Consider the following 13,186-nt stretch of genomic DNA (forward strand, 5'->3'; position numbering starts at 1 on the left):
ATAACGAGTGTCTGGCGAAACTGTGGAAGTTGTGGTAAACGTATGCAATTTAAGATAAATTAGCCTCATACTTTTAAGCCTGCTGGATGGAATATTGCATATAACATACACGCTTAAACAGTCGAGGGAGGAAATTACATTTTTGTCTATGCATTGTTTGACGTGAAATAATGGACTTCAAGATAATAGTATTGTATTATATAACTTTAATGATGTATTCCATTAAACAAGGTACCTTAACTATCGCATTAAAGCGTATCGCTATAGAATATATTATAAGAGTCAAACTTCAAGCACATATAAATAAACTAGAAATATCTTTCAAAAAGATATACGGCGTTGATTGTGGTTGGAGTTGGTGAAAGGTAAAGAGTTCAATGAATGAGATCAAGGATAGCGAATGTCTTTTTGTGCAGTTCTTTGCTGCATCACACGCAGTGTTACGCGGAGTTTTTGCGGCTTATTTTACATTATTATATATTGCTGGTCATAGACCTATAGATACAAAACAGAACACCAAAAGAAGAATGGAAGTGAAATTATAACATATGAATCAACCGGCCACATGCGAAGTATCCGTACATATTTTAAATATTTATGGGCGCGTTCTTAGAACAAACCTGTTTTAGTGGTTTGTCGGGCATTGCTATTAGATTCGATTATTAACAGTATCGAGAATCATCGCACTCATGCTTAATACATTAGTCAATATGGTGGAATAATTCTTGTTAAAGTAATCAAAAATAATATTTATCATGGTATTGTTGAAAACACATTAAGAATCTGTTATTGACATACCATAATTATATCGCTGAATATCTTCATTTAACATATTTCTGGTCTAAAGAAAATGCCAGGTCACCTTGTTCACGGATAGCGTCTATATCATATAACGATTATTTTACTGGCCGCGAACTCAGGTCAGCACATAAGGTAGTCGTGAAGACGCAGCGATGACCTGTAAATAAACTCTGACATTCACACACATTGGCCGCGAACTGACCCTGATACCTCGCGGGTTGAAATGCAATGCATTAAAGTGAGGCCACGCTTCCACTGCTCTTTATAATTTTGCATGTTAACATGTTGACAGGAATATGGAAGTAAGTACTGAATATGAGAACATAGCCTTTAAGTACAAACACTCTTGCGCTGGCATTCCGTTGAAAATAAAAGGTGCACGCACAAACTGTATTGATGTCGAGACTTGATTGTAAAACTGTTCTATCTATTAAGCCTTTTCATTATAGATACAATTGTTTCATGCAGTAAAACAGTGTAACAAAGACGCGGATATGTTTCCAATGTTTTGGTGGTATACTCAAATCAGCCAATGGAATAAATGAAGTGTATTCATTCGTGTCTAGCCGCGGGAAATTGTATTTTAATTTTATTGGACACTTACACAGGTCAGGTAAGGTCAAAAGTGACGTTAAACAGCTACGCCGAAAAACAATTAAATAAAAAAACAAAAAACATTAAAACATAGTGGGAAAAAAGAGGCAAGGATATTTGCAGAAAGCCTCGTCCAGACAGCCGGATTCATTCCTGCACGAGTGATCCGTGCCAGAGTACGTGCAGTCGTTCTTGCAGCACGCACCCTCGCTGGGACTGCAAAGAGAACGTTCCAAATATCATAACGATGCATATCGACGGCTGCTGGGCATACATTGATTTATTAAGATTAATATTTATTGAATGACTGCTGTACACATCTACAGGTCTTATTTGTATAAACTGTTGATAACCATTAGAATGTGTCTGGAGGACCCTTCGCGCGCGCTGGAATATAAGTTGGAATTATTCAATCATTAAGAAGAAAATGCACACATAGTACTCGCTATACGCATGCGCATTATCGATTACGGTAGGCGATCATACAATTTATGGACGTGATTTTTTATATTGGGAATTTGCGCGTGTGTCGATTTTGTTTCTTTGGTTTTGAAGATTTATACTACATTTTCTGAGCAATTTAACTGAAATCGTTGTTAGAAGCAAAACAAATGCATGAAACGAGGGAATGTGCCATTTTCGAAGCCCATCGACATCAACCTTCGAAAACATATTTTTAAGATACACTTCTCCACAAGAGTTTGGGCGATTTATTTAAGTTCACATTCTAACAACCTATTAGTTTGCCAATCAGAGTCTTGCTTTTACGATCTTAAAAGTGAAAGTGCCATTGGTCGGAATCAAACAATGCGTTTTTTACCATGTCAATACTTGTAACACTATCTCCACATTTCCGGTGATGAAAACATAATTTAATCCTAAGGCACAAAAACAATGACCCCTTTTATGCAAACATAATACATGTAATTACATTGCAATAATTTAAGTTGATATGGTGTGCAAACTAATATGGATAAACAAATCGTGCATTACAGTTTGAACTATATGTTTACACAAACAAGTCGTGCATTACAGTTTAAACTATATGTTTACACAAACAAGTCGTGCATTACAGTTTGAACTATATGTTTACACAAACAAGTCGTGCATTACAGTTTGAACTATATGTTTACACAAACAAGTCGTGCATTACATTTTGAACTATATGTTTACACAAACAAGTCGTGCATTACAGTTTGAACTATATGTTTACACAATTGAACATGTACATGTAGACAGTCAAATTAAAAGTTTAAGTATGTACATGGTTCTGATTCGTTAGTGTCCCCAGATTTGAGAAGTTGTTTTCCAATTGTGTTATATCTCGAAGGGGTGTTATTGAGCATTTAAAGAAGGTTGATGATTTCACAAAGATAGTGTGGCATTTAATTTTATAAGGCTTCAAAACGTCGTCGGATGTTATTAAATAACGTCAAAACAAATTTTTAGTTACATGCCTCCAAGGTCTTATAAAATTCACCGTCTCCGGAGTTAGAATAAATTCACGACAAATACGTCATAAGGTTAAAAATAGAAAACAGACCTGCAAACGGCGGATGATTTCCGTGTGCACGGGGTCTCCAACCCGGGCAGCCCTGGGTTCTCTACCTGGGGGTTGCAGCAGCTCTCGACGCACTCCTCGCCCCACCCGCAGTCACACTCCTCGTCCCCCTCGACCACACGGTTACCACATATCTGACCCGTGTTCTCTGAGAAAAAAATAACAGCACACACCTATCATAGCATATCGCATAATTAACACACACACACAGTCCTAAACTCAATCCTAATCCCCATTTCCTTTCACCACACGTACACTACATATAGACCTGTGTCATTTGAGATATTATATGCAGTCTTTTCTCACACACATTCATACTGTACACCCAACAATTCCAAAGCGTTACCGTAGAAATGAAGAAACCACTGAAAACACAATTAACATAAAAACCATAGTATATATCTTATCGTATCATGTACGCGCATTCTACACCCAACAGCAGTAACTCTATACCGGTTACCACAGATCTGACCGTGAGCTCTGAATACACAACGAATGCCGTCGGTCGGAATAAAGAAATTACATCCAACCGACTCACAAACCAATAGATCAACCAACAAACATGGTGACTTAAATATAGCCGGTCCAAAGTTAATGTGTGAATAATGTAAAAAAAAGTTTAAACAAGAACACTTACGAACAAAACATCCAACCGCACTCCATGCTTTGGCTTCTAAAATAGGACCAATCGACTCTATGCTGCAACTAGACATTTTGTTATTGTTCGGCTTTGTGCCTGGAGTCGCGTGCGAGTACATGATGTAATTTCCGGTTGGATCTCCCGGAGCGCAAATGGGACTGGAATCCGGGTCATGCTGAAATGTTTATATGTATTTTGTCTAAGATTACGAATATACTATACTATTATATAACAATACGTATTATCGAAATAAAAGAGCAATGATACTGCTTTGAATCCTCAGATTTTTTTTACAATCAGCTAGTATTAAACGATTAAAGGACAAAACATGAAGCACTACACTAACCATAAGAATTAATGGAACGATTAGTGAAAAACACTGTGTATTTAAACCAGCCTAAAAGCTGGCTTAACCCATTAATGCCTAGCGTCTAGAAAAAAGGCCTTTGCAAACAGCGTAGACCCAGATGAGACGCCGCATGATGCGGCGTCTCATCAGGGTCTGCGCTGTTTGCTTAAAGGAATTTCTGTAAGAAATATTCTAAATATAGAAATAAATATACTAGACATCCCTTATTTTGGAAATACATTGATCCAATTTAGAAGGATGGGAGAGTCCAATAGGCATAAATGGGTTAACCTCTAATTTCAAGCGCAATAAAAGAAGTAAAAACTTCGACACAATAAACACATAGGCACTGAGCTCTACTGACGTCTGATCCAAAGTTGTGGCCGATTTCGTGGGCGAAGGTCACATATGAGACTGCCGGCGGTATGTCCGAACCGTAGTTCAGCGTGGTCACAATGCCGGTGTTGAGACTCATGCCTATGCCTTGGTATGTCTAAAATAAACACGTTGACACATTTCATTATGATGATTATAATACGTATATTAGTTTAGCGATTTCCTTCACAATATTTATTCATGATAGATTCAAGAAAATTGTATCGAGTCTTTTAAATGCCAGTTGCCCTGCAGACGACTAAATTCTAAAATTGACTTGCCCGTTTCAAAACAAATCGCCTCGGGCTAAATTTCCATACCTGAATACAACTATTAATCTATGATTTGCATTGGTATGTCTTAAATAGGGAAATTTACGCTCAATTGATCCTTGTCGGCTCGGATATTACTTAAATATCCCCGGTTACTCTTAAGTATACTTAAAAGTCCCCCGGATACGGAAAATATAAAAAAAAACGTACCCGGTCCATTTAGAATGTACCCGAGTTTTATTCCCGCCAAAACCGCTTTCGAAAAACGCGCTACGTAAAACGAAACAAAATTCTCTTTAACTTGCATCCACTTTATTTTGTTGAGTTTGAGTTTCAATAATATAGAGTCCATATTCAAAAATATTGACGTAAATATGAACATACTTAATATGAAAAAAGCCGACAACGATCAATTTAGCGAGAATGACCTGGAATCTTTAGCATGTTTTCCGCACTCGGGACGCATTTAAGTACACTTAAGAATACCCGGGGTACATTGAACTAGAACCCGAACCGGCAATGACTAATTGAGCGAAAGTTACACCACAAATAAAAAAATGTCAACTAAATATGATCGTTGTATTACGAACAGTTTGTTGTATCTTTGCTAAAAATATTTTACCAGCTGCGATACATGTAGATTACTATGTACACTACAGCAAAACAGTTAAGTAAGACACACCTATACAAATAAATAATATATATAGCAACGAAATAAACACCCATAATTAAATCTTAAAATGCCTAGTGTCAGATCTCAGCGATTCGGCTCTAAAGTCTGAAATGGAAGTGTGCACACATACCCATACGGTCAGGAAATACGTCTGCTAAAGAATGGTCGGTTTATTTAAAATGCCTGCATACATACCGCAGGCATGTATCAAACAGAAAACAAACAAATAAGTCCACAGTCGCTTATTATCACATATAATACCTTATATTTCTCGCACACTCCACCCGACCCTTGTAAGTCTCCTATCCACGCGAGACCCAAAACACCATCTGAAAAGTCCCTAAAAGCAACATTTATGTGTTAGAATTGTGTCATGTTCTGAGAAAAATGAGCATGATGCATGTACGTAAAGTATCGTCCCAGATTAGCCTGTGCAGTCCACACAGGCTAATCAGGGACGACACTTTCCGCTTAAACTAGATTTTCGGTAAAATGGCACTTCCTTTAAACGAAAAATACCATTAAAGCGGAAAGTGTCGTCCCTGATTAGCCTGTGCGGACTGTCTGAGGCGACACTTTACGCATATGCATTTTGACCATTTTTCACAGAATAAGACACAATTGAACTTGTCGTGCTTAAATGATCGATTGCACTTTAATGTTATGTTTATTGTTGTTTGAAATGTAGTTCACTGTTTTAAGAATGAAAATGTTCACTTGCCTTAAATAAAATTCTAGCGGAATGTAATACTTTTTCCGCTCATGTAAATGTACTGCCGTTTCATTAAAAGTTCGATGCGTTTCATTATAAGTTCGATGGATTTGCAAATCTAGGATCAAGTTATTTTAGTTTTGATCACTTTTAATTTGTCAATGCATAGTGTTAACGTTGCAATAAAATATCGAGTTGGCCAATTATTTGGAAAAGAGGAATACATGCATGTGCGTAAAGTGTCATCCCAGATTAGCCTGTGCAGTCCGCAGTCCGCAGTCCGCACAGGTTAATCAGAGACGACACTTTCCGCTTTTATGATATTTTCTGTTTAAAGAAAGTCTCTTCTAAGCAAAAATCCAATTAGTTTAGGCGGAAAGTGTCGTCCCTGATAAGCCTGTGCGGACTGGGACGACTTTTTACGCAAATGCATTTAACCTTTTTTTCACAGAGCACGGCTCATTTTTCAGTCATTCACAAAAGCACGCGCTTGCTTATTCCAAGCGATGTTTCTCGAAATAATTGGAGTCGCGTTCTGAGAAACTGGGCTCAATGCTTGTGCGTAAAGTGTCGTCCCAGATTAGCCTGTGTAGTCCGCACAGGCTAATCAGGGACGACACTTTCCGCCTTAATTGGATTTTTGCTAAGAAGAAACTTCATTTAAACGAAAAAAGTCATAAAGCGGAAAGCGGAAAGTGTCGACCCTGATTAGCCTGTGCGGATTACACAAGCTAAACTGGGACGACACTTTACGCACATGCATTATGCCCAGTTTTCTCAGAACACGACTCATTGGATATGCGATCTTAGACGAAACAAAATCGAGGGCTACAATTTTTTTTTATGAATAATTACTTTAAAGCCTTGCATATTATCAAATGAGATGAATTCTTCAAGTATATGTCTTTTACAAAACAGTTTACGTGTAAGTTATTTTAAAATACTAGTTATTCCGATTATGTGTTTTATTTGCTCAAGGTTGCGTTCTACTTGTGTACAGTTATGATAAATTTGGCATATGAACAGTATGTTTATATCGAATACAAAAGTTATCGTTTTATTTGCCATTATTGGTTATTACTTTTCTTGCCACTTTCTTTTGGAGTATATGTCAATTGTTAAGTGTGTTAACGACGTAGTTGATATATATACAATGTCTGCTATTCAGATTGTCGAAACTTACCTAAAAGTAAATAAGTACGACAAGCAGAATGAGTCATAATTATCCTTAGAATGTAGGTCCAGAAAGTAGTCCACGTCATAGTTGCCGCTATATTTGTATCCTTCCGCCTTTGAATCCGTCCAGACCTTGATTTTCTTGATTATAAACCCCACGTTATTCGGGCTTCCGCTGCCATCAAAATCTATTGGACAAGTTATTCGCAAAAGTGAAAAGGACAAATTCAAAATCTGCAATATAAATATTACACGTCTAGTGTTCCCAATAACTTAAAATTGTTTTCTTTATTTTTTAAACTAAATAAAACATTATAAAAAACGATAAAGATAAAAAGACGTCAAAAATTAAACAACATGATACCCATATTCTGCACTTATAACCTTAATAAGTTAATAAAGCTTAATTTCTTTTGGGATATTTTTTTTCGAAAATCCACACCTGATAAAGAAATATAAAAAACGGCTATTGTATTATAGGTCTCGTACACTTTTCTTCCCGCGTCAGAAAATTATGATTTTTTGTAATATGTTTGAATCAAACTAACTACTGGGAATAATTCAGACCAATTGTTATATGAGAAAAACAGTTGTTTTTACATAAGACAACAATTACATTTATTCAGTTTGCTAGTTGTGTGGACACGATCTATGGATTACAGACCTAGATTTGAAATAGCAAGAGGCTCAATAATTTTTTATATATAAAAAAAAACGAAATGTCAACAGGTTTCTGGTCCAATATTGTCCTATACATGTCCTCTATTGTACCCTTTATCCTTACGAACAATGTCGAATGATCGGCAGATATTTATGTGGACCAGAATAAATCCATTCTATTATATCAAGTTGATGTTGGCGATCTATACTTATATCATCATTATGTAACATCGTTATTTCAATTATATAGAGGTAAACGTACCTATTGTTTGAAAAATAGCGTTCACGACTTGCACGTGCAATGTCAGTTTCTCAATGACGGTGTCCATATCGCTTCCATATCTCTCGTACAACAGGTGGTCAGCCTAGAACAAATCGAAAGGTACCATAATAATGTATTTTACATTCAAAATTGTAATAGTTGTATCTGTAGTTATACTGGAATTATAATTTATATAATTTAGTGCTTGCTTTAAAACATTGTAAGTTTCAAACAGATCCAAGCACAACGGGGTTTGCATTATTTTATTTTATTGTTATCAAATATTGACGAAATATGGCCAGAATCTGAATTGTCAAACCAGAATGTAGTTTACCAGAATCTTCACCAAACAGACACAATCTTCGTTTTGCAACTGATCAGTTATTATTGAATACCAACAAAAGGTTTAATGTCATCATGACAACTCAAGATCGGACAGGTCAGTCAAACAACAACGCAACAAGTTCTTAACAAATTACGCAAATCATTCTCAAACCTGCATATAAAGTTCGCATGTGGTTTTCAGGGGATCGGCGCCTCGTTTGTAGCGCCGATAATTTCTTGTCATCCATTTTTCAGAACCGAAATCGGCGTGCGTTTGTTTTGAATCTGAATCACTGAATTTCGTTTTCCCAACAATTGAGCTTGTCTTCATCTTTCGCGCATGTGAGCATTTCGCATTGGTGATATTAAAAATGACGTCAGATTGCCTGTACACCACCGTGTGATACGGTGTAGGATCGGATATGTGCTTGTAATGACTTGTCCTTTCAAGGTGGTAGATATCGTCGTTTGTAATTATTCGGCCCTCGAAATTACCCTCTTTTGTGATAATACCGTGAACCTTTCCTCCACACTCTGAAAATGAATATTACAAAGATTTATGAGTGTATAAAAACATGCTAGGAATTTATAAACGGTTTAGTATGCAATTATGTTTCACGCAAGCTAAAAATTTCTGCAAAATCATTTTAAAATGATCATATGAGTCGGTGTAAGAATGGAGAATCAACGATAGATTTCAATTACAATGTATAGTCGCCCACGTTACATGATATCAACAAAAATATACGTGTTATTTAATGTACGCGTAATGGAGTCTTCGCGTTCATTAATCTTGATTTCATTAAACTATTTTTGCTCATATTCTTCTCTTCACTTATATTTAGACAGATGACTGACATAAACATTCATAATTAGATACACGACTGATATTTTTGGACACACGACTTACATATTTGGACACACGACTTACATATTTGGATACACGACTTACAAATACATTTTCTACACTTTTATATACAACGATGATGTGAAAAGTCCATATCGTCGTCGTATATACATATATCTACCTTTAATATGTCCGCTGTACGACGTATACGAAGAGAACGGCAAACTTGAGTTACCGGTTTCGACTATCAGGTCCGAATGGAAGATATCCGACATCGGTTTCATAATAGGCGTAAATGTCCTGTAAAATTATTTATATTGATATAAACCGTCTTTGATATCATTTTAAGTAAGCACATACACAACCCCGTATAAATATTCATATAAACATAAACTGCGCGAAGAAAACGATTTAATATGGGATAAACCATCTAGTGCTAGAAATTTTCTAGTCTCGACTTTTACATTTATATAAGCGTATAAGACTAACCAAAACCAAGTAAGGTTAACAAACGGTATTACGGTTTAAAGGGATCTTTTCACGGTTTGGTAAATTGACAAAATTGAAAAAAGTTGTTTCAGATTCGCAAATTTTCGTTTTAGTTATGATATTTGTGATGAAACAGTATTACTGAACATTAACCATAGTCCAATATAGCCATTATATGTATCTTTTGACGATTTGAAAACCTAAAAATTATAAAGCGTTGCAACGCGAAACGATTGAATAATTTGGAAAGTTCTGTTGTTGTCGTTTAAATTTACGAAACTACGAAGATTGCTTATATAAGGTATAAAATACTTGAGCTGAATATGTCTGGCAGAATAGCCGAGAGGGCAAATGCGTTTTTACTTCAGACTAACTCCAGGACTCCGGGGGTCACTGGTTCGAGCCCTGGTACCGGCTACTTTATTTTCCTTTTTTAAATTTTATTCTTGTTTTTTACTGGAGCTTTTAAGATCAAATGTTAACATTTATCAATATAAAGCATTTAATGACAAACTTTAAAATATGCCTTAATCTGTGAAAAGGCCCCTTTAATTGTCAAATGCTTATACTAAGTATAACTTAAAATATGTTCGAGTTTTTTTGTATGCAATTGGTCATTTTTCATAAACAATAGACCAGCTGAAAAAACAACAACAAATAATTGATTACCTGACACTTTTCCTGGAGTTAAAGTATTCCTGTACAAAGAGGCATACCATATATTAAATCTTCCATTTATTAAAATTAAAATTATAAAAGCGAAGTTCGCATGAAGTGTAATATTTAAAGTATTAATTACTTTTTTTTTATTATTGAAAATAAAGTACTTAATAATGTGTTTTTAAAAATCAGAATTTGCTGAAGATTTATACAAACATATTTCGTTACATTCCCATATGTGGATATTTTCTGTTATTGCTTTGACGTATTCAACATTTACCTTCCAAACGCTGCAAACTGGAAAATGACTGGTTGGTTGGTTGACCGCTTAGTCAAATGATCATGACGTAATGCCGCGTGATCATACGTCACTAGCTCATAGTTGCTAATAAAAGGGGAAATCTCTGAAAATGACATCATCATAAATCAAATAAAAATCAAATCATCATCATCATCATGATCATCATCATCATCATCACCATCATCATCATCATCATCATCATCATCATCATCATCATCATCTTCATCTTCATCACCATCATCATCATCATCATCATCATCATCATCATCATCATCATCATCATTATCATTATCATTATCGTCATCATCGCCGTGGCGTAGTGGATATGGTGTCCGCCTAGCGATCGGGAGGTCACGGGTTCGATCGCCACTGTGAGAGCGTTCTATATATCTCCCCCATAGACATTAAGGAAAACGGACTCGAGAGCGTTTTATATAACCTTAGGCTTGTTATGCAATCGAGCTTAAATAAATAGGTTTAAAAAAATACCATCATCATCATAAACACCATCATCGTCATCATTATCACAATCACAACCACCATCATCATCATCATCATCATCGTCGTCGGGATCGTCATCATCATCTTCATCAACATCAAAATCATCAACATTATCATGTTATCAAAAGCACCAATATCAACTTTGTAATTACCGCCACTTTTAGCATACAGACTGAGCCTTTTAAGAAAGCGCTTTGGTACATTTTGCAAATATAACTATGAGATATTTGCACATGTTTTTCAGATTCTCTTACTTACACTTCATGTGTAATTGCGGCTGGTAAGAAAACTATTATAATTCAAACAACAGTATAATTTGTGGTCGTTTAAATTTGAATTTCTTTTTTCGTAGCGAATTGTGCTTGTTAAAAATAATTTTTAAAATAAACAACTGGATTTGATTGTGAATATTCGTAAGAGTTTAAAAATCATGTACATAAGTACCATCTAAAGAAGCTTCCGTTTCAGTTGAATAGCAGACGACAAGCGCTATGGAGACAAAGACGCGCTTGATTAATAATTCAAAAGTCTTCGGTTTATGTTTCTCCGGTTTCGTCATCTTTCTGCTTCATTTAACTGACAAGTTGAGGAAATTCATCGATTATATTTTATGAAATGGAATAAGTATAGAAAAGTATTTGTCTTTACTAGATTATATTAAGACATACAAATATGTTATTTATACTTGTTATAACACTAATTTCAATACTTCAACTAATATAGACGAGTTTCATCATTATTATAAAAGGCCACTTCAAAAATTGTTTGGCAGAATTTTCAATTTAATTCATTTGTTAACATAAGACATTTAACAAAACAATTAGTATCACTTTGTCTCGCAAGTGTTTTGTTCCGACGTTTTATGTTTTTTGAAGACCGTGATGCTTAAGTCCACTATGCTCACATGTATAAACAAGTATCAAATTAACCCATTTATGCCAAGTGGACTCTCCCATCCTTCTAAATTATATCAATTTATTTCTAAAATTATGGATGTCTAGTATATTTATTTCTATCTTTAAAATATTTCTTACAGAAATTCCGTTAAGCAAACAGCGCAGACCCAGATGAGACGACGCATTATGCGGCGTCTCATCTGGGTCTACGCTGTTTGCAAAGGCATTTGTTCTAAACGCTAAGCATAAATGGGTAAAATATACCAAATTGTTGATAAGTAATAAGTGCGTGGTAAAACAAATTAGTGACTTGCATTCCTTTAACAGACATCGTATCAACAAAAACGTTTCATACATACAGTGTTTCCAAAATATCAAAACATAAAACAGTCATTGACATATAGTTGACATATGTATTGTTTCGGAAATCAAAGAAATACATGATTATGGTACACTATTTCATATAGCCCACATTATCTTTAAATTCGTACTAAACGAATATGTAAATACTAAAACAAAACAATCACGATCACATACCTTATTAAATCATCCAGTAGATATAAGCAAGTTTAATGCATTCTTTATATGCTATTTTAAAAGAAATATCCAACTTATTAAAAATTGCAAGCATTCAATTATGTGTCCAGTTTCATTGCTAACTGTTCATCATTGCCGATGTAAAAGTTAGATCCGTACATTTTTTTCAGAAATGACAATAATCTATAGAGAATACAATGTCACATGCTTCATAAACTGATGATATTGATTACCAATCAATGACTTTATTAGCGAAACATACCTAGGTATGTAACGTATTGGCGTCAACGCATTAGCCGAATATAAATAATTAACCATTGTCACGCCTGATCACCTAGGTGTGAATTGTGCGCCGTAAAGTACGGATCGGGTAAATATTGTTGTTATTGTTGTCGTTTTGGTGATGGTGGAACTGATGGCAATGTGTACGGGCGGTTATTTTTATAATGGTGATAATGATGACTTCGTTGCTGTTCACATTTTTTACGTTCAGGTACATATATTAAAAGTGTCACCACATGCTCACATTGTAACTTGTAAATATAGAATATTAAAA

At 35.2% G+C, this 13,186-nt stretch overlaps 1 protein-coding gene across 2 annotated transcripts in view; it reads right to left on the bottom strand.

Moving 5' to 3' along the window:
• LOC127850896 (disintegrin and metalloproteinase domain-containing protein 10-like) overlaps positions 1 to 13,186 on the bottom strand; it is a 33,869-nt gene that overhangs the window by 13,132 nt on the left and 7,551 nt on the right. Inside the window, exons 2-12 of one of the 2 annotated variants that reach the window (XM_052384293.1) lie at positions 11,642 to 11,773; positions 10,676 to 10,799; positions 9,428 to 9,546; positions 8,572 to 8,933; positions 8,076 to 8,178; positions 7,161 to 7,341; positions 5,527 to 5,605; positions 4,310 to 4,438; positions 3,594 to 3,771; positions 2,939 to 3,104; positions 1,513 to 1,611 (exon numbers count right to left, since the gene is read on the bottom strand). In XM_052384293.1, coding sequence (XP_052240253.1) covers positions 1,513 to 1,611; positions 2,939 to 3,104; positions 3,594 to 3,771; positions 4,310 to 4,438; positions 5,527 to 5,605; positions 7,161 to 7,341; positions 8,076 to 8,178; positions 8,572 to 8,933; positions 9,428 to 9,546; positions 10,676 to 10,799; positions 11,642 to 11,756 — 1,655 coding nt within the window. In that variant the 5' untranslated portion in view covers positions 11,757 to 11,773. The remainder of the gene's footprint in view (positions 1 to 1,512; positions 1,612 to 2,938; positions 3,105 to 3,593; positions 3,772 to 4,309; positions 4,439 to 5,526; positions 5,606 to 7,160; positions 7,342 to 8,075; positions 8,179 to 8,571; positions 8,934 to 9,427; positions 9,547 to 10,675; positions 10,800 to 11,641; positions 11,774 to 13,186) is intronic. The other variant, XM_052384294.1, reaches the window with a different exon arrangement.

Source organism: Dreissena polymorpha, chromosome 11 (genome assembly GCF_020536995.1).
Source record: "Dreissena polymorpha isolate Duluth1 chromosome 11, UMN_Dpol_1.0, whole genome shotgun sequence".
Classification (NCBI taxonomy): domain Eukaryota; kingdom Metazoa; phylum Mollusca; class Bivalvia; order Myida; family Dreissenidae; genus Dreissena; species Dreissena polymorpha.